The sequence below is a fragment of the Pelecanus crispus genome, chromosome 4, assembly GCF_030463565.1.
Source record: "Pelecanus crispus isolate bPelCri1 chromosome 4, bPelCri1.pri, whole genome shotgun sequence".
NCBI classification, from domain to species: domain Eukaryota; kingdom Metazoa; phylum Chordata; class Aves; order Pelecaniformes; family Pelecanidae; genus Pelecanus; species Pelecanus crispus.
In genome coordinates, this window is record NC_134646.1 from 9770474 (window position 1) to 9798326 (window position 27853).

The 27853-nt window shown below is 40.6% G+C and overlaps 1 protein-coding gene across 6 annotated transcripts in view; it reads left to right on the forward strand.

Moving 5' to 3' along the window:
* Nucleotides 1-801: 801 nt before the first annotated feature.
* Nucleotides 802-27853, forward strand: part of LARP1B (La ribonucleoprotein 1B) — a 33827-nt gene continuing 6775 nt past the window's right edge. For 2 of the 6 annotated variants that reach the window (XR_012831001.1, XM_075709001.1), the window contains exons 1-13: nucleotides 802-1039; nucleotides 8917-8978; nucleotides 10084-10143; nucleotides 13841-14009; nucleotides 15446-15589; nucleotides 18082-18225; nucleotides 18475-18643; nucleotides 22441-22585; nucleotides 22797-22971; nucleotides 23774-23946; nucleotides 24436-24807; nucleotides 26544-26667; nucleotides 27505-27716. Coding sequence is in view for 5 of the 6 variants with exons in the window: in XM_075709001.1 (XP_075565116.1) it covers nucleotides 802-1039; nucleotides 8917-8978; nucleotides 10084-10143; nucleotides 13841-14009; nucleotides 15446-15589; nucleotides 18082-18225; nucleotides 18475-18643; nucleotides 22441-22585; nucleotides 22797-22971; nucleotides 23774-23946; nucleotides 24436-24807; nucleotides 26544-26667; nucleotides 27505-27716 (2187 nt within the window). In the remaining variant the exon portion in view is untranslated. Of the gene's footprint in view, nucleotides 1040-6799; nucleotides 7149-8916; nucleotides 8979-10083; nucleotides 10144-13840; nucleotides 14010-15445; nucleotides 15590-18081; nucleotides 18226-18474; nucleotides 18644-22440; nucleotides 22586-22796; nucleotides 22972-23773; nucleotides 23947-24435; nucleotides 24808-26543; nucleotides 26668-27504; nucleotides 27717-27853 lie in introns of those variants that run through there. The other 4 variants (XM_075709002.1, XM_075709004.1, XM_075709003.1 and 1 more) reach the window with 4 other exon arrangements.

Below are 27853 nucleotides of genomic sequence, written 5' to 3' on the forward strand. Positions count from 1 at the left end.
GCAGCAGCGAGGGGTGCCGAGTTAGTTTGTTTCCGAGGGTGGGGTGTGCGAGCGGGCTGGGTTCTGGGCACCCTTGGGTGACGGCCCGCTTGGCATCGTACGCCGCTTGGGCACCTCAGAGGACCTTTTTTTTTTTTTTTTTTTTCTTTTTCTTTTTTTTTTTCCCCCCTTTTCCCTCAAGGCGGGGTCAGAGCGGGCTGCGCTGCTAACACAGGCGCTTGGGCAGCTGAAACCAATCGCAAAGGGGCTTTTTTTTTTTAGCAGGGCACCCCCGCGGGTGCGCTGGGCGGCTTTAAGCGGCTGCTTCCCCAGGGCCGCCGCCGTTCCACGGGGGGGGAAAGCGGCGCCGTCCCGCCGCTTCCGCGGGGGCGGGAAGGGGAGCAGCTCGCGCCGCCGCGCTCGAGCGCGGCCGCTGTGAGGTCATAACGCACAGGAGTTGCCCTCCAAGCCCCGCCCCTCCCCTCCAGCCTGGCGGCTACGGCGGCCGCCGCCCGCGCACCCCCCTGCACGCGGGCCGGGCCGAGGCGGAGCGGGGCCGGGAGGGGAGCGCAGCGCTGCCCGGCCCGTCCCGTCCCTCGCTCCCTCCCTCCTTCCCTCGCTGAATGAGCGGCTGAGGCGGAGGGAGCAAGCGGCGTTGCGGCCCGGCCGGGGGAGCTGACGGGGGGGGACCTCCCGGAGCCCCGGCCGGCGGGGCGGGGCGGCGGCGAGGGGAGGAGGAGGCGGACCCCCCCCCCGCCCGCCCCCGCCTTGGCTTCCCCGCGGCCGCCCCGGCTGGCGGCCCCTCGCGGCGGGCGGCAGGGCATGTCCGCGGCGCAGGTGGCGGCGGCGCCCGCCGAGCGGCGGGGCTGGGGCGCTGAGGGCGGCGGCCCGGCCGTCAGCCGGCCCCGGGAGGCGGAGGAGGCCGCGGAGGAGGGCGACCGGCGGCGGTCGGCGGTGGAAGCCCCGCCGCCCAAGGAGAACCCGTGGACGAGGCGCAGACCGGCGGGGGACAGCCCCTCCCCGCCCGCGGCCGACGAGCAGCTCGGCCCGCAGGACCCAGGTGCGAAGGCCGGGCCGGGGGGCGGCGGGCCGGGTGCTGGCGGCGGCGGTGGTTTTCTGGTGGTTTTGGGGCTTTTTTTTGTTTGGGTTTTTTTTTTTTTTTCCCCCCTCCAGATCCGAAACGCGTGTTCCCCCGCTCCCCGGGTGCGGCTCCGCGGGCGGCGGGCCGGGCGCTCCGGCTTTTGACATACATGGGCAGAGGAGGGAAGCGAGCGGGGGGGGGGGGGGGGGGTCCGGCCGCCGCCTTCGCCCGCCTCGGGGAGGGGGGGCACGGGCACACGGGGACGCGATTGGGGTGAGGGAGCGGCTGCGCTGGCCGCAGGCCCCCGGGGGTTGCAAATGCCGCCCCCCCCCGGCCGGGAGCGATGGGGGTGACCCCCGGCGAGCCCCGCATGGCGCTGGGCTCCGGTACCGGCACATGGGGCCGGTAAGCTACTCTACGTCTCGCTTTGCTTTTCTTCAGAGATATTGCTAAACCCCGTTTGCTTTACCGCAGGTCTTTTTTGCCTAATTATATAGTCGGGCCCTCTGTACGATCCGTTACTTGGTTTTGCTTTCCGGAAGATTTGGATTGCGGAGGCTTTAAACGTTAACAAAAGCAGTCAGTTTGCTCGCTGTCGGGACTCAGACTGCTTGTGTTGTAGGAGACGGGGCGACGGTAGCCGTGGTATAATTCCGTGGCCTTTAATTGCTACGTGTAAGATAAAGCTACTTTACAGGCTGCGCACCGACTAAACAGGCAGATGGCCGTACGAATTTGGTCCCTGAAGACCTGATGTGAAATTGCCAGGCTTTATGCTTAGGCTAGCAAAGCGTTCCTAGAAGTCAGCAGCTGCTCGGAGTATTGTTGTTGGCTGGAAGTAAAGCGCTGACCTCAAAATACGTATTTCAGCCTGTGTTTCCCGAGAATTTCAATCTCAGCGCTTGCTTCTGAAGGCATCTGACAAACCTTTTTGTGATCTGACAGTCGCTTTTATGCTTGAATTAAATACGTACTTCCTTCACAAAGAGAAATAGATAATTTATAGGTTCAAGTATACAGGTCGTGCAAGCAGAGGAAAGAGTTCTGCCGACCACAAAATCTCTACCTAGCTGAAGATCAAACCTTTTGGCGACGTATATAGTCATCTTTATCATCTTGACTGCTTTGTTTGCGTGTAGTGACGCACTTGTAAATACCTAGTTATGCATAGCTTCTACAATCCGGCTTGCTGGGCAGCAGCTTGTGGTCTTGTCCATACATGAAAGAGAACTTGTCACTCGGTTGGCTTGCTGTGGCACTAATAATAATGGTACATCAGAAGCATTGGGGAAACTTCTTTTGTGGCATTAGCACCTTGTGCTTCACCTTCTGTAAAGTTTACTTTTCCACTTAAGATAAAACACACAAACAGTTGTCGAAGGAAGGAGGAGAGAGGAAGGAGGCAGTGTGTTCACATGCTGTGCGCATTATATGCTTAACTTGATGATTGCAGAGAACTTTAAATTATTTTTCTTCTGTGTAAAAGTTGTGCTTACCCTTTATCAACTTAATAGGAAACCGAGTAGCTGCTCCGGAACATCTTTTTCAGTGGCAAGTGTATAATTTAGCAAATATGGGAGTCACTGTCGCTGGTAATGGCATTGGTGAAGGACACGTACCAGGGTGCGTGTTTTGGTTTGGCCACCACTGAAAGCACCGGGAAGGAGCCACCGCTCTTTCCCTTGTAAAAGACGAAGCAGCTGATCTTTCCTGGCTGTTGGAAGGAAGGACTTGCCATGTGCCTCCATCTGCAGTGAGGGATGTATTTTGAAGTAACTAATTGCACGTTGGCAAAGCAAAATCAGTCATGCTAGGCCCTTATAAATGTAGTAGTATGGAAATTAGTCATGTGAAATAATAAGTAGATGAGCAGAAATACTACTGGGATGGAATGTAAAACTCTCCGTAAAGAGGATAATAAAACGTAAAAGAATCTCACATCAAAGTAGTGACTGAATCCTGTTCGACTTGTTGATCCTGGCTTAATTTGTTGAAAGTTTCCTGAGATGGGCACGTATGGTATGTTCAGTGATAGTTACACGCTCGAGAAAATTGACCCCAGTCTGTCATGTTTTGACTTTCAATTTAGCGTGGCATTAGCTTGTAATAGAGGCAAACTTGACTCTTGTTGCTGAAAGAAACTGTTAACGTCACCCAACGCTAGAGGGGAAAAAAGTCATGTAAAAGGCTTAAAATTCGTGGTGAAAGAATTCGGTCAAAGCATTGTTACTATGACCTGTTATTTTTTTTGTCTCGGATATGTTAGTAGGTTTTAATCATGTTTATAGTAAACCAAACACCTAATGTAAACATACTTGAATTTTTCATGGTACATTTGTTACCACAGGTCATTGTTTCTGACTAAGACTTTTATTAAACTTCTCTTTCAAACAGAATAATTTCAGAATTAGACAGCTACTTTTACATCCTATTCTGCATTTAACTCATGAAGAAAGGCTGGTAGCAGTATGAAATTGCTAGTGAAATTAATAGGCTTCTGTCTAAAGGCTTCCCAGCTTTAGCATAGGCTGCCAAATGGTGAAAGGTACTTCTGCAGTGTGTCTTCCTCCCCTCGCCTTCCCTTGTAGCGCCCAGCCAATGGATTGCAGTAAGTCTTCAGTTCTTCAAGTTGAAGTTCTATGAGTAAGAGAGGAACGGTTGCGAGGAAGAAGTCGTATATAATCTTGTAGATGATTTTTTACAAGGTAACAAGGTAAGCTCTCTTTAAATTGAGCCAACAAGATGTGTCCGTACGGGAGCTGCGGAATGACCCAGCGTTAGTCCTGTATTCCTTGTCTTTCCTCCGAGTCTTGTTTTTCCTCAGCTGCCCCTCACAACTGGGCTCTCGCAGAAGAGGCTAGTAACCCTTTCTCCGTAAAATAACTTGCCCAGGATGGAATTGTTGAAATATTTTTTTTTTTTTACGAAAGTTCTCCCGCCTCTGTGTTTGATGAAACCTTAAAGTGCTGCCCTTTTTCTAAGCTTGGAAAAGGGAATCTGAATGACAAGCTCTCTAGTCTTCATCCGATTTGTGTAGCTGATGTGGGTCTCGAGTGATTCGTTAGATAATTATTCAAAAATTGTTCATGAAATTTATGAAAGTATTCAATGAAGCAAAATACCTGTGCTGCTGAAGTGGTTGAAGTGGGTTTGCTTCCTAGTGTGCTTGAATGATGTACTTAATTAAAATAACTGCACAGTTCAGTCTTTTATATTGTGCTGAGTTTGTCTTTCTTCATTGCGCTTATTTCTGGGCATCAAAGAACACCTTTTATCTGATTGATATTTTGGTAGCAGAACCAGTTCACTGTAGTGCTCTTGTGTAAATTAATTTGCTTTAGTCTGTTAGCAAACAGGTTGTAAAAGTACAGTTCAGTAAATGTATACTGTGTTACTAGGAATAGCAAGCTTTTGATTAGCAAATGTGTAAATGATTTGATTATCACATTTTTTTGGTGTGTCCAAGGCAGATATTATCGTTCGTTCTTATGAATACACTGAGTGTTTGAATAGCAGCTTTTAAAAACTATTTTAAGAATTATCAGAAGGTACAACATTGGCAATTGCCCCAACCCTGAAGGAATTAAAAGCATTATCTTTACAAACCTGCTGTCTGTATTTGAGTTGTATGCTACAGCGTGTGTAATTTTGTGTGGTAGGGGAGTTTTTTGTTTGTTTCTAAACTGGACACTTGTTACGAGAGAGAAATCCATCCCGCTGCCTGGAGTCTCGGGCTCGGTACTGCCTTGCTGTGCTCTAGCACGTGCTCCCGTTAGACCACGAAAGCTTTTGTAGAAATTGAATCGCGTCCTGCAGCTTTCTATGAAGAAACTAAGAAAAAATTGAGACGAGGAATGAAATGCAAGGAAAATAAATGGTATAATGATTAATCAATCGTCTGTTGGGGATTTTTTTCCCCTTATTGCTTGTTGTATCGAAAAACTGCCTGGTTTTGAATGTAAATAGGCGGAAGGATGCAGGTGTCGTAACTCACTGCCTTGGTTAGTTGTTCAAATAGCGTGAAGAAGGTCATTCTAATGTAGCTCTGCTATAAAATGCTAGAACTATTGTAGGAAAGGATGTTAGCATAATTACTGTTTTCTTTTTTTTTTTTAATTTATTTCCCAGAATCTTGCATCTAAATCCATGCTCTAGATTTACGTTATGATGTACTCAAGGGATTGTTTTGTCACATTTGCAAGACTGTCACATTTATCTGTTAAAATGATAAATTTAAGTATAGCTTACCTTATTTAAAAATGGATTTTACTGTGAAGTTTCAAACTGAGCATTGAAAGGAAAACATCATATAAGTTCAACAGACATTTTCCACTGAGGTTTTGAAGAGCTGGGTGATTTCAACTGCTGCTTGAGGCGTTTCTGGTATTTATGCAATGTTGTTCCTTTGCTGAAGGAAATACACGTGCAGTCCAAGTAAAAATAAAACTTGAATATTGTCTAGAAATCCTTACAGCATAAACTGCATTTGTAGCAAAATTAAAATGTGTTCCACCTTTTATTAATAGACTTCGCTTTCAGAAGAAATTGGCAATATCATCCCTCCCCTTCTATCAGAAAAAAATTACTTGCTGACTAGTTATTTGCAGGACTTCAAATCATCCATTCTGAAGTACTACTACTGAAAACGTAATTTGTCTTGTAATCAGTGGTACTTTGGTGATACATCATTATGTACAAATTTTGCTTTTCTTATCTTTGGACAGCATCCAGTCTGCTTTTCCGTTTTTTGTTGCCGCTGTCTCAGAGGATTGCTGCTGTTTCGGTGGTTCAAAAATTCACCTCTCGTTTTTCACAACTGTCATCGCGTGTATCTTGACATACTGCACTTGGCATGTTTGCACATCCATGTCTCTCTGTGGAAAACATCTCCGGTTAGGATGTGGTGTATTAAAAGACTTAGAAGAACCATAATAACAGAAATCAGCCTTCAAAGCCGCTTTTTTTTTTTTTTTTTCATGTGGATGGCATCTTTACTGGATGCAGTTCAGTGATTGAAAGATAATCATTGGCAATTAAACTTCCTCATCCTTAATTTTAATTTTTTTCCCCATCCCCTCAAAACTCAGGTGAAACCCAGCAAGTGAAGTAATTGAAGATAACTGAATTTTTATCAACATGGCATGCCGTTAGTAAACAGGTTACCTTGTAGCATATGACTGAATAAACCATTTTATTACAGTTAGGTTGGAATTAACAATAAGTGAAATAGTTTATTTGCAAGAGCTTGCTGGGTTCTGCTGGAGCAATGTACTAAAGGTGCCATTTCTGGATATTCAGCACTGTTACATGAGGTTGAAACCAGACACTGGGGTAATATAGAGCATAGAGCTTTTACCTAAACGTGCTCTAGAGTAAGTTTTGCCTGAACAGTGGCCCTAGATGTGTTTGTAACAACAGAACAGATGTGACCTGGGTAAAACCTTTTAAGTGGTCCGATGTTTTGTTCTTTTACTCTGCCACCCTTCCCCTTTATCTTGCCTTTCATGCTTCACACTAAAATCCAACTCCCACACGATAAGCCCCAGAAGACTGGTCAGGAAAAGGTCAGTTGAATTTGGTTTTGAGCATGGCTCTTCTGGGAGGACAAGAAACTCTGTGGAGTTGTTTTTGGGTAGGGAAGTACGGAGTGTGGCGAGATCTCAGGCCTTTGAGTTCAGAAAGGGCACCGTCAACTAGGCGGTGTGTTGCCTAATGTTAATTTTCTTTTCGTTTAGCGTGCAAATGCATCTTCCAAGTCTTGGATTACTACATACAGATAAGAGACGTTCCTTAAAACAAGTTGGGTCTCATTCTGCTCGATTCAGATAGCCTCTCCTGCCGCCTGGAACAGTATCCCATGACTAAGATAGTGCAGCGACGTTGAGTCTTTTAGTTTTGAATCCCTTGCTACGCCCTGGTGACACACAGAGAAGAAGTTCTGGCAGAGCAGTCCTTCAGCAGCAATTTAAGTAAAAGTGCTGCGAGATGGAAAAAGAGCTTCAGTAAGGTAATTGAACAGCTAAAGGGAGACGTGTGTTTGCAGACTACTGGAGGACAAACGCTATGGCCGGTCAGTTTACCTTTACAGGTAATTGGTAGTTTAGTTGGAGAAAATTACAAATTTGTTTGCTACTCCACCTCTACAGCTGTTTGTCTTGTTTTGTAAAGGGCAATTAGTTTACTGTTGAATGACAAGTAAAAATTAGGATTACACAGTCACTGTGTGTTTCTGAAAGCTCGCAGTCTAAAGTTAATTGAGGCTGAGTAACGAGGAGGAGGAGGCAGTCTGGGGGTGTGTGTTTTGTCTTTGTTTTAAAAAGCAGATCTGTAGGAGAGGAAAAAAGACTGGTAAATGGTGTGGCAAAGGTCAAAGGCCGATCAGGATTCACTGGTCACGTGTTGTGTGTGATGTGCAAGTTGTATACAGTAGTAGTAATATAATTTACAGTGGAGTGTGGAGTATGCATTAGTTTATGCCTCTAACGTTCACAGTATATTCCAGGAAGCAAACAGGGTTTTCAGAGTCACTGGGGCACGAGGGTGGGGTTCCCAGTGTCAAGCTGTGATAAGGAAGATTAGTCACTGGATGTGAAAGAGATAAGGCTCCAGGAGGCGATGTTATCCCTGTATGAAATAATAATCCACTAGTGATTTCAGTCATGTTCGATGTTTGAAGCTCGTCTTGCAATAAAATACTGCTTAAGAAGTTTCAAGGAAAGGTTGTGACCACTTCGCTTCACAGTGGTTGTGACCGCTGTGGGCAAATACGCACTGGGAGAACAGAACTAGGGCTTAATGGGAGAAGTTAAGAGGTGGTTTCCTCTGTCTCAATTCTAATCTCCAAGAAAAATTGCCTGATACTAGTGGGGGTTTTTCCCCCTGAATTCCCAGCGCAAAAAGTAGAACACAATTCAGATGGGTGGGGAAAACTTGCACAGAATAAGAAATTCAGATTCATATACAAGAAGGGTAATTGCGTATGTATTAAAAGATGTAAGTTTAAATAGACTTTTATTTTTCAATGTAGATCATTAGGCCCAATAATGTTGCCATATGCGAGAGAGTGAGTTATTTCCAAGCGTTGTATTAATCCCTGGCAGATATTACCGGTAGAAGTAAGTCTCTTGCTCGGCAGATCAGGTGGGATCCTTATTATAAAGTTTAGGTCTTGGCTCGGGATGGTTCTGAAAATGTATGAGTGTCAGCTTCATTGCAAATGCTCATAGTTATCATAAACATATCCACTGTGGAATTTGGGCAGTAAAATTTGTTAGTATTATTGTAGTTTTTATAGCCATTTTCTCTTTTCACCTTTTTTTTTTTTTATTATTGCTTTGGCTTGATTATGAGCAATATGGCTAAATTTTATTTGGCATTTGAGTAATTGCTTATAAAAGGAAATTACTGGGAATTTGTGAATATGTAATTGCTTCTATATTTTTTCATGCTTGCATAATGATAGATTTCATAAATTAATTCCATCTTATAGCTTCTAATAGGGTAACTTTTTTAATATGTTTCAGGGGCTCATTTTCTTTGCTGCTACTTAGGTTAAAATACCAGTGTTTTGAGATAGTCTTGACCTTATAGCTGAGCAAATGCTTAAATACTGTGTTATACAGTATCCCATACACCTAGTTTTCAAGATTATCTAAGCTCATTATGAATGTGAGTTTTTCAATGTCATCTACTATTAGTTACTTTATGGAAATGTTCATTGACTTCAATACCAAGGCCTCAAGAAAACTTTGGTGTAATATGCTACATAGTTAAACAGAGTTGTTGAAGTATACCTTCCTTATTCTTTTAAAATGCAGTCTAATTCTTTACCTGAAAATATTTTTCTTCCTTTTCAGAACTACAGAATTCCACTAAAGTTATAAAAGCAGCGAAACCCAGGACAAGGAAATGCAGCAAGGTTTGTATTTGCCGGAAGAACGTTTAGCTGTGAGTTACTGGACTGATTGTATTAGAAGTCCCAGTTAATCTAACCTGTTAATCTAAACTGCCATTTAGCTCAGCTGATAATATAGTAGGAAAATGAAATAATTTCAAAGGAGTATTTATGGCTCTAAATACTCAATATGGTAAGTAGATGATATTATGAAAATAAAAAGATAGCAAGGTATTTTGAAATTCCAACCAGAAGTGTTATGTTCTGCCTTGGTTAATTTTGAAGACAGAGAAAAGTAAAAAAGGAAGGGAAACTTAAAATTTGAAGGGATGCTGAAGTGGTGTATGTATGAGGGATAAGGAAAGGCACTTTTGTTTATTAAAAAAAAAAAAAAAGCAATGGGATTATTTAAAAATGTGAAGGGGCTGCAAAGAAATGGCATCACTTGAGCACAAGTGATGCTAGATTGGTTTTGGAAATCCTTTTTGCATATTATGTGACGGGTGTGCTTTATGTGCTGTTACAAAATTATCATTATGACAACAGGAGACACTCAATCCTTTTATAGAAAAATTAAGTTTCTAAAATTTTGTACAGCCACCCCTTCTTTAGGGGGAATAATACCTGTGCTCAAAGGTCTTCCAAAAGCTAAAAAGACTTTTAAGCAGTAGATACCTTTAAATCACATAGGAAGCTATGTGTAAGACAACATTTAATCTGACAGTTGTTTTATGCGTGTTCAAAAGTCATAAGCCCTCTTTGTTTTATATTAGAATGTAGAAAATTCTGCTTGCTTGCTTGCTATCTTTTTTTGGCTGTGCCCACTTGAAATATTCTTCATGAAGGCATTCTTTAGACAATTACACTAATTACAAGCTAAGATGTAGTGGACCTTGATTTGGATGTTGCTGCAATGAGTAGTTGTTTCTACAATTGATCATATTCTGTTTTCAAAAGTTGTGTGTTTGAGAAACATAACAGAAAGCAGTTTTTAAAAATTGCTATTTCTAGCAGTTCTGCTCAAAGGGGTAGTCTGGCTATCTGAATCATGACTGATATCTTCCACATCTTCCTTTTAATGAAAGGACTAAATCTAGGAAGTAGTATAAACTGTTTGTCATCTTTTCAGGCTGGTGATTTTGGTGATATCACAAACTGGCCAACACCAAGCGAAATAGCAAACAATGAAGTAAGTATCCTTTGTTATCTTCAGTATTTTTTTTTTTTTTTTTTAAAACATATTGACTTCTCTGCTTAATACCATTCCCCTGAGAATGCGCTTTGGGTGCTGTACAGTTTCAGCAGAAATTTTGTCAATAATTCAGGGTACTGGTCTGTGCTTAACTGTCTGCGCTGGTACTGGAATTTCAGAACCCTTCACAAGCCTGCACACATATGCTCCGTTTATCATTAGTGGTGTGCTATGGACATGTAGGAAAAAAAAATGTACCATACTAACTCCACCGTTTTGAAACTTGTATTTCCCTTTTCTACTCGTCGGGAAGTTTATGCACAGATGAGAAGGCCTTTGGCATTGTGAACGCGCTGCCCTCCCTTGTGGCTCAGAACACTTTGTGCAGGTTGTCTTAGGCAACTTAGTTATCCTTGCCCTGTTCCTCTGATACGTGTTCCCTTTGCTGGACCTGTAGTTAACGTCTATTCCATCCAATTAACTTCCTTTGACTTTATCTCAAGTGATAAATGCATAATATCTTACACTTCTTTTATGCTATTTAAAACAAGAACAGAGCACAGATTATTGCGAGCTATGAGGTGCCATTTCATTCTTTGCTTTAGTTCTGCAGCACCCCTGTGATGCTTTTACTGTTTTCTTGGTGAGGGAAACCAGAAGATTTGGGTTCAACAACGTGCATTGTATAATTGAAAGTGTCCAAATGAAAACTGGAAAAGGGTATTAAGGTAGTTTGGCATGAATCATTTGTCCTGCAGGCTTAGTTACTAACACCCTCCCTTCTCCCTCAACCAATTGTCATACCTTTGTTGTTTGTCAGCAACAAAACATTTTCAGGTGTTTAAACAGGCTTTTAGCATTGCAGGTCAAAATTATAGGTGTCTGTAGATTTGACACAACATTGTTTACTGCTCGGTAGAATTTGCCTCCTCTAGTAGCTTGTTCTACAGGATGTCAAAGAAAAATCTTTGAGACTGCTAGAAGAATCTTTAAAACCTGAATAGATTATATGCCAATAAGTTAAGGCTCGATCAGTTGCTCACATACCAGTCAGAATACTTTAGTGTGTGCATACATCCCATTGTGGTTTAGGATTTACACAAGATCCTTGATTTGACTATTTTTTTTAAAGTATTATAAGCTTCTCCATCATCAATATTCCTGTCGGTTGCTGAGATGTTGTGAACGGAAGAGACTACCACTTCAGAAGGAGACAGCGGTGATATATTTAATAATATCATGAAGGATGCATGACTTGCATCCTAAAGCTGCTAATTTATCTGGTGACATTGGAGGTGTGTAACTCTCAGCTGTGCATTAAACTCCCTCCTTAGTTACTCATAAAATTAGAACTAATTTCATCTGTGCTTTTTATACCTCAGATGCACAGCCTCTTTGTTTGCTACAGTCTAAAAACTCAAAAATGCTGTTCTTGAAGATTGTGTGCTCAGTTCCACTATGCAATACTTTTTGTTTGTAACTTTTCAGAGACTGCTGTTGTAACACATGAGGTACAGTGCAGAGAAACTCTGTGTCCAAAAAATATTTTCTATCGTGTTCTGATGTTCAGAAAAGGAGAGTCTGCTGAGCTTAGATCTGAGAAACTGAATAGCATTGAAAAGATTAAATTTTATATCCTTTAATAATACTTGTAAATTCTAATGTTGATTTGTGACCGTCTAGAATATGCTTATTTTAGCATCTCTTTTTTTTTGAGGGGGGGAGGTACTGATTTTAGTGACTTAAGAAAACATGCACCCGTATCTTTTGCATTCTCTTCAGTACTGCAGGTCTTTAGCATCTACTTAGTTATTATGTCAAATTTTGATATGATTAATGATGTCTGTACAGTAGTAATCAGAGTGGCTGAGATACACCTATGTAGTGTTTCATAAGAATATACACATTTGATGTTTTCTGTCTGAAATAGTCTGCTTTAAGAGTATTTTCTAAAGGATTTTTTGGTTTACCTGATGGTCTAGATTGTATTGCATAGATGTTAGTTAACCTTTTGCTGACTTAAGTATGTGAGAATTTTAGTACACAAATTCATGTAATGTCTGTTAAACCAAGTAACATTTAGTTTGTATTTAATCTCAAGTGATTTGTCTAAGGAAAGGCTTTGCATTCAAATTAATTATGGCGTAGGACTGCTGTAGCTCCTGTATGTACTCCAGCAGGTTCAAAGCTGTCTCCACAACATAGGAGTTTTCTTTCTGTTTGGCAGAAATGTCTGCAAAGCTTAATTTTGCAGGTAGGTATTATATCTGATCACTGAATGGTTTGGGTTAGAGGGACCTTTAAAGGTCTTCTAGTCCAACCCCCCCCTGCAGTGAGCAGGGACGGCTTTGACCAGATCAGGTTGCTCAGAGCCCCGTCCAACCTGACCTGGAATGTCTCCAGGGATGGGGCATCTACCACCGCGCTGGGCAACCTGTGCCAGTGTTTTACCACCCTCATCGTGAAAAACATCTTCCGTACGTCTAGTCTGAATCTACCCTCCTTTAGTTTAAAACCATTACCCCTTGTCCTGTTGCTAACAGGCCCTGCTAAGAAGTCCTATCTTTCTTATAAGCCCCCTTTAAGCACTGGAAGGTCTCAATAAGGTCTCCCCGCAGCCTTCTCCTCTCCAGGCTGAACAACCCCAGCTCCCTCAGCCTGGCCTCGTAGCAGAGGGGCTCCAGCCCTCGGATCATTTTGGTGGCCTCCTCTGGCCCCGCTCCAGCAGCTCCATGCCCTCCTTGTGCTGAGGGCCCCAGAGCTGGGCGCAGGGCTCCAGGTGAGGCCTCACCAGAGCGGAGCAGAGGGGCAGAATCACCTCCCTCGACCTGCTGGCCACGCTGCTGGGGATGCAGCCCAGGATGGGGTTGGCTATCTGGGCTGCAAGCGCACATTGCCGGCTCACGTCCAGCTTTTCATCCACCAGTGCCCCCAAGTCCCCCTCTGCAGAGCTGCTCTTCATCCCCCAGCCTGTATTGATACCAGGGAAGAAGGAAACTTTCCACTCTCTGCTAAAATGCTGTTCGTTTTGCCTTCTTTGAAGCCTGTTATTCTGTGGGATTTCCAAGAAGTGGTGATCTGCAGGATGCTGGCACTACTCAAAGGCACACAGTTCCCAGTAAATGCCATACTCTAATGTGGGAAAAAATAAATCTGTAATCGTACACCTCCACATCCTCTGATCTTTGGTGCATGTTCTGATTTAGTGGAACAGAATTGTCAGAGTTAAGACCTATGGCTCCTTATAGTTTACATGAACATTTGGCATGCTGTTGAGATTGTACAGCATCATGGGAATTTCTGATTTACCATTCAGTATTCTGTAAGCACAGCTTTCTAAAGATAATCAGTCTGAACAGTAGGTACTGGTGAGTAATATTTCTTTCTTTCCTGTAAAATGCATTTCAATTCTGAGGTATTGAAACATGATTGTTGTGCCCTCCGCAATTCTACATCTTCAGTTAAAAAACAAAAACTTTCTTAGTCTAAAAATTCTTTTCATAGTCTTGCCAAGTTAGCAGAAAATAGAACTGTTTAAAATGAGACTTTACAAAACAACACAGTTCTTAAAACTCACCCTACTGAAGAGGTTGAGAACAAGGAATAATAAAGGAATTTTAATAGGTAAAGGAAATTTATGCTTTTTGCTATCGGCAGCTGTACTGTCAGAATTAATTACCAGTATCTCTTCCAGTGTAAGACACTAAGTCACAGTAAGAAGCCAACAAATAGAAGAGAAAAGGAGGAGAAATCTGATCAAAAAAGCAATAATGGAATCAAGGACAACCTGGAGGCAAAGCCAGATGGTCCAGGAGATAATATTAGTGAAGATGAAGCTCAAACTAATAACCAAAGGAAAAAAGGTCAGTCTGGCACTATGTATAATCCAATAAGTCACCATTGATACAGTTACGTTAATTCCAGTTGAATGACTTGATGAAACTTTTTATGTTTTGCATTTTCTAGGTGATAACAGGATATATTATTGCTTTCTGCTAGGAAGCTTAAAACAAGCTTCCTTTCTCAGCTTTTGGAGTGTTTTGTTTAGTCAAATAGGAATTCTGGGAAAAAAGCAGCTCATGTCCTACTGATGGTCCGTGGAGCTCTGACAATTTCTGGAAAATTTTAGCATGGCTGTACAAACCATTACTGTATCTCATATCTTTATTTCCCTAAATAGATAGCACTATGTTAATTTAACTTCATATATATGTGTGTGTGTTACTATATATACTAACATGTTAATTTTCATGTTTTACTATTAGCTTACACCTTGATCACTTGAAAACTAAACCAAGTTATTAATTTCCTTTTAATCCAATCTGTTACATTAACAGTAGGAAGCAAACCTCTATCTCGTTTGGTCAGTAGGCTGGAGAAACAGCTGAGAGTATTAAGATACTGCTGCCATCAGCTGCTTTTTTTTTTTTTTTTTCTTGCTTCCCTGTTGGTATTTCTTCAGAGCCTAAAGACTTTTGTTGTTTAGATTTGTTAATCTTCCTCTGTATATATGTAAAACCAAATCCTTTATTGCTTTTAATTTTTTTAGTCTAAGTGGAAATTTAAAGCAAAGCATTCTACCTGTACAACCTATTTCCGCTCCACCCCCCACACACACACACACACAGTGTGGATAACACATTTTATGTATTTGCTTGTATTTTTTGGCTCCAAAGGTATGAAGCCCACAACACCAACAAGCAATAGAACAGCAAATATTATCATTAAATAAATGGTTAGTGGATATTTTAGGCCAGCCTACAACAAAAATAAAGCTTTGCTAATAATATTTGATGCACACAAATTAACTTAATCTGACTATCTCAAGGTAAACATACAGTACCACAGCTAAATTCTCAGGAAAAGTTTTATGGTTTGTGATTGAAATCTTTATTTTAGTGGTTAACTTCATGTGTTATTTTTTACCTTTAAGTTTCATATGCAAGTTGTGAAATTATATAGTAATGAATTTACTGGATATATTTAACACTTATGTAGCTATAAAGTCTTGGTAATGGAGCTTACATCTAAAAATTCATAAAATAAAAAAGCTCACCTTCATTTCATATATATAAAGCTTAGGTAAGGTTACCTTTCAGTTTGTGAAATTCCTATTTACGGCATTTTATTATTGTTTAGTCATTCATCATATCTTAAAATTTCAGTGTTAATCTTCTCCCAGTTTTTAAACTTTGAAATTAACTGTTACTAGTTCTACAAGAATAATTCTATAGAATCTTTTCAGGAGCTGAAATGTCAAGTAGAACTATAATGAAGAGCAATATATTAAATTTTCAAGGTAACAAGCAGAAATGGGTGCCACTTCACTTGGATGATGTAAGGTCAGACAGTCAAGAAAGACCAGGCTCTCGAACTAGCTCAAGATTTCTGCTGGAAACAAACAAGTTAATACCTCATAACAACAGACGGAATGAGACAAGAAGTAAGTAGTTTTCAATCTCTGGGTCTCTCTATTTGTGGCAAATAAAGTATAATACCACATGAGTAGGGATTAGATTGGCAGTTTATGTTGAAACTTGACTTCGCCTATACTAAGTAAAACCTAGTGTTAATATTTGCCCATAACCAGCAAAAAATAAAGAAATTGTACTGTAGTTTAACAGATTTTAAATTGGAAAGTTTGGGGTTTTTTTTTTAAAGCTTACTGTCAGATTTTTTTTGAACCTCTTTACAAATTGATCAGTTACAATGTCTCAGTCACTGACTGGTGAGTAACTTGAGTTTGGAGACAGTCTATCTTTACAGCATGTGCTGGTGCTCTGAATAAGAGCAGCATATATTTTTCTCTTCACGGCTCCCTACAGAATCTTGGGCCACAGCTTTATGGTGCAGAAAGTTTGGAAATAGTCTCATAAGGTGGCTGCTCTGTCCTGCTCTACTGCTATTCCCGCAGCTTGTTGCTACCAGAGCAATTGCTTATGGAGCTACACTTTGAACTCGGCTTTGGCAATTCTACTGATGTTGTTTTTTCCTTTAAGTTGGACCAATTCCCTCAGTTCCCTGACCTGTTTCTCAGCATGGCCATGCAAAAAGTTGTCCTAGCACAACAGAGGGAGAAATGCACCACAGCTGGTACTGCTTCTGGTCCTCACATGTTCTGGATACAGCTTGTCAGATGGCAGAAATCTTAGGCTGAGTGTAACTGTTTGGTTTATGTATTTGCTTTATGTATTTTTGTTTTAAGTTTTAGAATCACAATATACATTAGCAATTTAAATGTTTGCTCATACGGTTGGACTCAATCTTAAAGGTCTTTTCCAACCTAAATGATTCTGTGATTATAGTAAGTGCTGGATGCTACTGAGATGGGATTTGTTTATGAAGTCATTTTAGAAACATGGATGTAAGGGTTTGCTCTGGATGTCTGAGGGATGGCTAGGGGCAGGGAGAGGATTTTTACTAGTGTATCACCTTCTTATTGCTCAGGATGGTAAAATGACCAGAAACTTGTATCATGAACTCTACCTCAAGGCTGTAGTGATTCAAGACCAGTTTCAGTGTGAGAGAACACAAAATGTCTCTTGCTCTTCAGGAACTTTGGATGTTTAAATAAAAAACCTGTTTCAGGCTTAAATACAACACTAGCTCGTGACGGTGTTATCTGTAGGACTTTTGCATATGTCTGAGCCACATGTACTCTTAGAGTGCAAAAATGAAACTGATTTGGGGACGTAGTTCAAATAATGCCTACACATTTGGGACCTCTAAGGCTGAGGGTAGCAAGTGTGAAGGTTAAGGTCCAAATTCCCAGTGAGGCACACACATACCGATTATGATATTCATAAACTCAGAGTCTTATTTGACAGAAAATAAAGTACAGGAACTTGAATGTATGAGCATACATATTTTGTTGTAGGGTTCATTAAAAATAATTGGTAGTAAAACAAGATTTCTAATATGAACAAAGAATCATACCTTTAGTCAGTCCTTTGTCAAATTTATCAGCTCTCAATTTGATCAAGTTGGGGCTGTATCCCCAGGCATTCCTCTAAGGTGTCCCCCAGCATCTGGAAGACTATCCAATTGCAACTTAAAGAAACTTAAGCAAGGGTGACTGACTGAAGATGGAAGTCTCTGAGAGTGTTAGGAAAAGAGAAAGAAGTGGTGTGAAAGAGGGCTTTGTTTTCTCTCATGAGTAAAGTGAGAATTACACCTGTCCTTAAGTTTGTGGTGAGTGGAGCCAAGGTCCCTGGGCTCTGGTTTGGACCTGCTTGCTTTCCTTTCTTCTTCTGCTTCTCTCTTGCTCTCTTTTGCTATGTGCAGACCACATATTTATATGAAAACCTTACACAGATTCTTACAGAGATGTCTTAGATTTGCATGTCTTACCAAAAAGGGGTCCTTAACTTAAAAGCTCGGTTTGGGGCACAACCAGTAGAGAATAAATGATTGCTGTTAAATGGGCAGAGTCAAGGGCGCTGCTTCTGGGAACAAAAGGGAGGCTCCAGAGAGCCACTGCTGTGGAAATCCCACCCCGAGCAGGATTATCAAGAGCTGGCAGCTCTTCCTAGCTCTCTCTGGGTACTGGGAGTTGTCTACAGGAGGAGACTGCATTATCATGCCTGGAAGGAGAATTGCATGATCATTCCTTCCCGTCCCAAGCCGATTGTAGGTATTGTGATCCCTCAGCTGGCACCAGAGTGTCCAGTTGCTTCAGAAGCATTTGAGATTGACTGCCAGTCAAGCCCACTTCCTCTTCTTTGTTGCTAACAGCTTCTGCCCAACTCACCCTCAGGCATGGCTGGGCAAAGCTTACTGTTTCACCCTTGCTTCAGATCTGACCTGCTGCTTCAGCCAGCGTGACTGAGTCAGTGGATTGCCTGGGCACAAGCTCAGAACTCTATGTTACAAGGGACTGTTTGGCACTGTGATATTTAATTATGATTGCAAGTGTTGTGCTTTTCTCTCTTAAAGATTGGCGTCGTGATAGAGAGAAGAGAGATGATCAAGATGAAGTGTGCAGCGTGAGAAGCGAGGGTGGCAGTGTTCGAGGGCTCTCCAGAGGCAGAGGAAGAGGTAGAGGCAGAGGAAGAGGACGAGGCAGAGGAAACCCTAGAAGTATGCAAAAAAATAGATGCTTAGCAAAAATTTTAAAACTATGTTTATAATGTTATTGTTTGCATATGGAGTAAGAGCTGTCTCAAAAAACAGATCCTGTAACTTAATATAATTAAGTAGCTTGAGTCTTTAAAATCAGATGCTGAAAACCAACAGTAAAATAGCAGCGTGTATCATGCCTTAAAATATTTGTGTGCTGGACTTAATATTTTTCATCATCTTTCTTTTATGTTCTCCTTTACTTCGAAGTGAACTTTGAATATTCAGTTGGTTGTCAGGAACTGTATGGTGAAGGAACTGACCAAGTATTTCAACCTGAGCTTAATGCTAGTGTGATGTATTACTATGGTGATGGAACAGGAGTGCAGATGTATTCTGTGGATGAAGCACTTCTCAAAGAATATATAAAACATCAAATGTAAGTAGACTGTTTAATGTACAAATATTTTTGGAGATGTAGTTAAGATAAAATAACTCATTTCAAACGGTGTTTAATCCTTATTATCCATGTAAAGGTGGAGATGAAGGCATTTCAATTTAACTTTTTGATTTGACCATTACCAGTGTCAGTTTGAATTTATTCGCTAGTGGGGTGGAAAAACTTGAGTGATGGGGAGGAATTTTAGGGAAGCTGTTCCGCATCTTGTGCTGTAGTCTGGCTCTAACTCGTATACCTGCTTTATTTATGGTACATAGCCCTCTTTTTATGTTGTCATGTAATTGAGATATGGATGTCTCTGAGCTGGTGCTTTTGAGTACTGTTGGTCTATAAAGCTCTTCTTGGGTGGTGTAGCTAGATATTTCCCTTATTTGCTCTCGGTTTCACTTTGAGAAGTCTTGTTAGTTTTATGTTTTCAGAGTGTTTCGCTTGAGACATTTAACTGAAAGAGAGTAGGTTTGCAATGATACTTGATTTTTCAATAATCTGAAATGTTTACTTTCTCGTGTACACCATTAGGCAATGAGAAACCATCTGGAAGACTGATTATCACCAGGAGACAAGTCAAAAAGGGCCTGGAAACCACTAGTTCATTTTAAAGAGACAGTTTCCACCACTGGCAGATATTTCATCTTCTGTACTTGCAACGGCATTTCTCTGCGATGCCTTTGTGGTGGTTTTTGATTGCCCTTGTATTCCATAAAGCAACTTGCTTATTTTATTCTTGCTTCTTTTGTTACAGTTGACGCAAAAAGGAAGAAAAAAAGCCTCTTTAAGTGCAGAAAGTATCTGGCATGTGGCTATCAACTTCAAAACTTCTATTGCAGTCTTTTTTGTTACTCTTGCTGCCAGGCCCCTATGAGACCTGACAGTGGACATGTACCCCCATGTCAGGATAATCGGCCTGCACTGTCCTCAGACAAGTGAGGGAGGAGCACAGACACTCCACTGTTGGCCAGATTTCTGGGCATGCAGTGTAGAATCCAGACCTTCTAAGGTAGGACATGATGATGTCCCCCTCTGCTGAGAAAAATGTCAGTTACAGCATTGGTCACATCTGACTTCTGGTTATGTTTGTATTTTATTTTAGCAACAAGAGGTTGGCAGGTGTCAGTAGAAGACTTGGCATAGCTGGCTAAGCAGAGCCACTGGTTGCTTGTCCGATATGAACTCCTAAGGCAGTTTGATTATGGAGTTTGCTTTCCATGAGAGACAGGGAGATTCTTGAGCAGGTTTAGAACATAACTTCACTATTTTTATGCTCCTTTTAAAAAAAAAAGAAAAAAAAAAACCAAGAGGTGGGTTTTTTTAATCTAGTCACTTCTTTTTTTCACATTAAAAATGATGGGAAACAGACTTTATTCATCAATTACCTATTATTAGCTTCTAAATGGGGATGGTTTTGGCTGCCTTTTGTAATTTAGTTATAAGATATTAAAGTGACTATGCCAAAGAAGGAAGCGTATACAGAATAAAGCTACACAGAACTGTTAGGTCTCGGAGTTCCTTGTGGAGTCCAAGATAAATCAGGATATATTAGAGAAGCAAGATTGGTTTGAATCCTAGTGAACTGATGAATTTTAAAACAGTTTACCTGCTTAATAGGGAAAAATCTTAGAGACTGTGTCCAACGGAGTTGATGTGTGATTACAGTAAGAAATGTACTGCTATCAAGCAGTTTATGCTTGTCCCAAGAACCAGCTTCGATGTACAAGAGAGAGTAATATTTGTATTACACACAAAAATATCTTTAACATTTTTAATTACAGGCTGAAGCTGTCAGCCTGAACAGTTTCAGTGCTTAGCAACTCCTCAGTCTGCAACATGCAGTAGAACTCTATTTAAAGTCCTCTTTCTTTACAAAATAAAGAAAGAAACGTTCAGACATACATCCAAGACTGCATCAATTTAAGAATAAGCAAAGGGACTGAGGAGAAAGAAAAGAAAACCGGGAGGGGGTGTGTGTGTTTAGGTTTGTCCCTCTACTTGGAGCAAACTTGTGCGTTGTCTTCATTTATCATTAATGGTCTTTCACATTCCTTTTTCTAGAGTGGTGGACATCAAGTGAGGCAGTTTGAGTCAAGTTCAGTCATTGTCCATTTCTGCTTGTGGAATTTTTAACTAGGTGAATCGTTATAAGTTTTTACCTTTACCGTATGACTGTAAAGGTACCATTAGTAAAATGTTGATATATGGCTTTTGTGCTTGCTTATCTTCTAGATTGGGAGGGGAAAAGAAATGTAGCAGTTCAGAACAGTAAATAGGATATTCTTGAAAGAAACCTTCTCTTTGTGCGCAGTTGCTTAAACTGATCAGTTTACTTAGCTCTGAGTGAGAGCTTAATTCTCCGAAAGCCTTACTCTCTTCTATGTTTTCTCTGATTTAATGGCAATGTTTTCATTTGTTGTATGTCTTATTGTCCAACTTTGAGACTTTATATTCATTCTGTCTTGGAGCTGAGTGTTTCATATAGAGAGCTTTTGCTTCAAATTTCTTTAGCTACCAAAAATTAGAGAAAAAAAGGTATCTTCTTGGGTCAACAGTGGCATCAGAGTCCTATCCGCTTGGTAACTTTGGCCTTGATCTCAACTTCAGCAGAGACACTTAGCATTTTATACTTTGTTGAAATTGGAATTAACTTTATTTACATTTGCATGCGGCTTTTGTCCCCTCAGCGTTTTAATGCTCTCTTGTTTTATTTTTGCACTACCTCTATCTTTGTGTCATAGAATTTTAATTGCTCTCCATTAAATATTTCACTACTTACATTTTCCTGAACCTGATGAGGAGTAGTATTTCTTGGATGTAATATGCAAAATCACGGTATGATGTGTAAACTCTGTGAAAGGCCTAGATTTTAGTCGTCATGATTAAATGGGAGGTTTTTTCCATTCTTTTTCATAGGATGTTTTCTCGTTCCCTTGCTTTGAGTGACAGATCATGATTTGAATTCCTTACTTTTTCTCTTCACTAAGTATAAAACATCGTGACGCACTGATCATTTCATAGAGCAGCTTCATTGTTTAAGAAGATTTGTCTTTCTGCTATTTCTTTGTCCCTCGTCTGTCTTGTTCTGTGGTATTGTCAGGTTCCTGAAATGGTCCTTGTCCCTCTTTATCCACTAAACATCATCTTTTCTTTTAGACTTTACCTTTCTCCATGAACTGTGTGCCTTTTGGTACAGTTTCATGACAAATACAACATTACTATTTTTGTTTTCTCATCTTCCCACAAGCACGCTTGAAGTAATGATTCAGAGTACATATATATGCCTCAACACTCAGATAGGATACTTAAACCTTCTAATGTACTGGAAACTGGGAAAAGAAAAGGTACAGTTCAGGATGAAGGTGCACTGATACTGCTGTGTGGGAAATAACTTATGCTCTGACTGTAAGCAGTAGTTGTCCTTCATCTATATGGAGGCTAAGAGAATGTTGTTTCCTTCTGTTCATGTAAGTAATAAGGGAGGGGATGGGTGAAAGAAGAATTGAGCATAGTTTTTCCTTTTGCAGTTCATATATGCAAACGTTACAAGGCTTTGATTTATACCCCTGTGCACTGTACTGGATCATAAGTCTTTCTTAACGTGTCGAGCATGCATGCTGTTCTGTTAAGTCTTGCTTATAATGATACACCTGTTGAAAGAACGATGTTGTTGATGACAAAGTATGTTCTGTTTTTAATGGAAGACTTTAACAAGGAATCTCTAAGTTGCTATTTTAGGGTTTTCTTTAACCTATAATAGCCTCATATTTGTATGTTTCTTTCTGCAGTGAGTATTATTTCAGCACAGAAAATTTGGAAAGAGACTTCTTTCTGAGGAGAAAGATGGACCAACAAGGATTTCTGCCCGTTTCATTGATTGCTAGCTTCCGTCGGATGCAAGCTCTGACTACAAATGCTGCACTCATTTTGGAGGTAAAATGATTCAGAAGTACATATGTAGAAAGCTGCTTGCCTAATTTTGTACTGCCATTTAAACTCAGTGCTATGAAGTTCAGAAAGATTTTGTTTGCAATGACAAGGATTTTATAAAGAGGCTATAAATGGCAAAGTTTGTGGTTTTTTTCTTTTTTGGATGGTGCTGGATATGTGAAGTTTTTAAAGTTAAAATATCCTTGTCACACAGGCCCTAAAGGATAGTACAGAAGTTGAAACTGTGGATCAGAGGATAAGAAAAAGGATTGATCCAGAAAAGTGGCCAATTCCAGGTCCTCCTCCATGCAATCTGCCACCGACTGACTTTTCTCAGCTCATCAATTGTCCAGAATTCATACCAGGCCAAATTTTTGGCTCTCATACTGGTAAAGGATTTGTTTTATAGAAACATATGTTTAGGACCATCTATCTAGCTTAGGAAGTTTGCCTCTTGATACTGATTTAGTAGTAGAAGTTGTACATTTAGTAACGGTTTATTCGGCTGATACGCCTGTCAGCCTTGCAGTTGCCGAGTCACGTGGCTGGCACAGCTGATGTGAAGTAGATAAAAATGTCTCTTATGTGTTATGGCTGTGACCATTCTCCACAATATAGTATGATGGACTACAGTCCTTTAGTAGTAGTAGTAGTAGTAGAAGTAGTAATAGTAATCTTAAGTTAGTCATAAAATCCGCTTCACTTTGGTAGCGGCTGAAAGTTAACGCTTTATTTGGCGCATCCTGGTTTTGGATGGGGATCTCATTCACGTTATTGATAGGGAGATGGCTTTGTTTGCTGACAACCCTTGGCAAGGAAATCTTTTGCTAAAATGTTGGCTGGAATTAAATGGGAAGAATGAAGACTGAGTTAGGTACCCATCCATAGAGCTAGAGGATGGTGTGGAGAAAACATGTCCCTAATGATGCTGCTCTTGTTTTCTGAATAACACATGATTTCTCTCAGACTGTTAGAAACTTTCCATGTAAATAAGTTGCTAGAATTGATCTTTTCCTAAAATGTTGAGTGAACTGTGAAAAGCTATCTACTGAAAATGAAAAGAAATTCTGCTGATCAGTGTTCCATTTAACTAGAGAGGTAGAAAAATGGTAGCTGTGGTTAAAAGAAAGACTAATGAAACAAAACAAAACACCACACAACAGGAACTGAACTACTGTTTTCTGCTGCTAGAGTCTGCACCAAGTTCTCCAAGAATGGGAAGCCCGCTGAGTCCAAAGGAAAACACTGAAACGGGTAATTTTCAGACCATGTCTAAAGGATTGTCTACAAGTTTGCCTGATTTGGACTCTGAACCTTGGATAGAAGTGAAGAAGAGGCATCGTGCATCCACGGTCAAACTAAAGGTAAAATCAAAAACCTTTAAGTTACATTTCAATAAAGAAATGCAAAACCTGCCAACTTTCAGATTATACTGTAAAACAAGATTTTTCACATCTTAATGTATGTGATGCTTGATAATGCAGTACAGTTAGTGTGTGTGCTTCTCACTCTACCAGACCTAGAATAACTAAGTGCATTTAAAATCCTGATCCAAAGCTCACTAAAGTGAAAAGGAAATACTGGGGTTTTTTTTCTGCTAAGGAACAGTTGATCATTGAAAAATGTATTGTAATGTCCATTGAGAATTGTTCTAAAAGCTTATGGCAAAATTATTTAGAGCAGTAATTTACTTAATAAACATCTGAAAGTGGATATATTGTTTCTAATTCCTGTTTATTTGTTTATCCTATTCAATTTGTTTATTGAAAATGTTCTGTCATGTTCTATTTGTCTCTCATTTGGATGATCACTATCCAATTCAAATATAAAATGCATCACCTTTTCCAACTTAGGAAGGCGTTCCTATTGCTGATCAAACATCAGATCAACAGCAGCCACCCCCGCCTCCAGAGGAGCAAGAACAAGAAGAACTTGATTTTTTGTTTGATGAAGAGATGGAACAAATTCAAGGTCGGAAGAATAAATTTACTGATTGGCCAGACAGCGATTCCGATTATGAAATTGATGATCAGGACGTAAACAAGATTTTGATTGTAACACAGACACCACCGTATGTGAGAAAACATCCTGGTGGAGATCGTACTGGCAACCATGTATGCCGTGCAAAAATTACATCAGAACTTGCTAAAGTTATTAATGATGGCTTATACTATTATGAACAGGATTTGTGGATGGAGCAGAGTGAAAATGACGCGATGATGAAGGTAACTCTCTTCATTTTTGACCTGAAAACCATGCCTGTCCAAACAGTTCCAAAATTAATTTCAGCCATCTGCTACGTAATTGTAAAATGCTACACTTCTTTGAAAGAAAAGTGACAGTAGTTGAGTTTACAGGTCTATTGAATTATCTTTATTTTGATAATATTGTAAACAGTTGAAAGCAAAACAAGCAAGTTGTTCTTCTCACAGATTTGGCCAAAACCATTTAATGAATGGGGTTTTTTTTTAAGAACTATTTTTAACATTTTGGAGATGGTTTGACTTTTCCAGTGGTTTTTTGTTCTGTGAATAGCTTGTTTCATTACATTTGCAAACCCCTGCCACAGGGGAAGGGGGCACATTTCTGAGGTGTGATAAGAAGAGGGGAAGGCAATACAGTCATTTTAAGGTAGTTTTATACTGAGGTTCTGTTTACCTTGTAGCTTGTTAGGATGATAGCTCTGTGAGCAAATGAAACTTTGGATTGCACACCTTATTTTACTATAGAAGCGCTTTTTTTTTTTCCTGGCCTGTATATAGGCCCCTGTCTTTGAGGCTTTCAGAACTTTGGAAGGAGATTGCCAGCTTTGTGATCGATTTATTTATTTTAAAATTATTATTTTTTTAAAATATACTAAGCAGCTGTAAAACTACAGATGAGTTGAACCGCAGCGCTTCGTAGGCAGAGGTCAACATGGCACACTGCAGTCCTGTCGCTTACTGCTCTTGGTTTATGAAGCAAGCCCTTCTTCTGTGCGAGCGAGCCCAGTGAGCGGCTTGTCTGTGGGCAGTCCCAGGGCATCGCTAGCAGATACTACGTGTGCAGAAACACAAAGTTACCCAAACGTGAAGTGGCGAGGGGAAGGAGCTTTATCTGTGCAGGAGGGCAAAGGTGGGTTGTGGGGTGGGGCAGGAAGGGGGAAAGTAGCTTAAAGGACAAATGGAGCACGTGGGCACAAAAAAAGAGCTGATAAAGGTAGCAACGAATGTTGAGAATAAGAGCGAGAAATAAAGGTAGAATTCAGAATATGGAGGTTTTATTACAAAGGAAATGGACCAAGAAAACTAGCACACTGGAAGAGGACAGTGAGAAGTAGCACATAGCAAGAGAAAATATCTTCTTTTTTGTTGCTGTTACCTCTTGACAAAGATTTAAACAAGATTTTTCACACGCAGCATGCACACGCACAAGTGTTGCACGCCACCTTCAGCTGAGTAGGGGCATGAGTGATTTAAGCTACCCATCAAAAAAAAAAAAGCTGAACACTTTATTTACAAATACTGGCTTTTCTTTAGATGTAGCCTGAGGAACGGAGCAGGGCCTCTTCTGCTCCCCTGAATTGCTAGGCCCTTCCTTGGCATGCTGACTGCAGAAGGAGGATGGTTTTGGGCTTGGCAAGGGGCAGGCTCACAGCCATTTCTATTCCTTATTTGTCTGTGAAAATTCACACGTAGGTGGCCTTACCTGCCTCCATTTGCCCATTTGTTGGCATAACTGTCTCTTTTAGCTAGTGCAGTGTGAGCAGCGTTAGGTTATATACAGTGTTCACGGCAACTTTTTTTACAGCGTGTGCTAGAGACTCCTTCCATCTTCCTTAAAAGAAATCGGTACCGGCTGTGTATGGGTAGTTGCCTGTCAATTCTGGCTTGCTTATTTTCTCTTTTATGAAATTCACCTGATTCTCAGGACGATACCCATTATTGTGCTTTGTGTTTACAATTTGTTTTCTCTAATTCAGCAAGAGATTGAGAACTTTAAGAAGCTAAATCTCATTAGTAAGGAAGAATTTGATAATCTTGCACCAGAACCAATTGTTGATCCGACCCAAGAAGTTCCTCCAGGACCCCCAGGGTTACAGAAAGGTAAGTAATATGTATTTGTTTTTAGAATCTCTGTAATAAAGAACAATTTTGTAGGTGTTTTAACTCTGCCTGTGTAATATTTTAATTTTTGTTCAGTCAGCAGTCTGAGGGGCTCTTTCAAATTGTCAGCTGTTCATCAGCAGCATGGTTTCCATTGAATTAGAAGAAGCTGGTACTCATACTGTTCAGGATATATATGAGCATCAAAAGGCAGCGTTCTATTTTGTTGTCACCATATACCAACACCAGGTGCTTTTTGCGTAACTTGGCATTTACAATGTGTAAGGTAGTAGCTAGCAATGTTGCGAAACATTTTCTAGAAACCAGTACTTTTATGGGAAACGGGGATAGAACGAAGTGAGATTAGAAGAATTTTCTACTTGTATCATAACCTTACTGAGCAGTCACAATGTCCAAATCTTCTCTTTTGAGGTATTTCTAATATGGTAGCAGTACTAACATTTACTAGGATACATGCTAATAGCATCTTTACAGTAGTTGAAGAAAACCACCTCATCAAAAAGCAAGAATGTGGTTACACTTTCACCGATGTTTATTTTCCATTACTTTGCTAGTATAGATACACAAGAACAAGCAGGTAAGAAAGAAGTGGGTTTAAATTTTCGAGCAAAGACATGCTTGCAACATTATTTCACAGTTTTGAGCAGTTTGTACTGCTTCTACGCCAAGTGCTTTTGTTAATTTGATTATCCTTTGGGGATGATGTAGTTCGCTTGAAATGAAACAGGCCTCTAAGATACTAGATACTAGGGGCGCTTAGGCTTTGGAATCTTAAGTTTCTTTTGAAAACAAATGTTTTCTCCTTCCTGCCTACAGATTTAGCAGAGGAGCTAGCCTGTAATTTCTTAAGTATCGAAGTACCTCCAGCAGCAGCAATAGCTCGATCGCTGCCAACAGCAGTTCCAGATTCCCCCTGTGTTCGCCCTGGTTTCACCCCGCAAACACCTCGTACCCCGAGGCTACAGGATCCCAACAAAACACCCAGGTTCTACCCTGTTGTTAAAGAAGCACGATCCATTGACATAAAGGTAAACGGAAAGACGTAACGTTTCTTTGGTTTTTTTTAAAACCAGAAAAAGCCTATAAAACTCTTGTCTGTGCATGCGATTTAACAAGAATGAAAAGGCAAAAACCAAAATGCCTGTACTTTTTAATTGTTTATCTT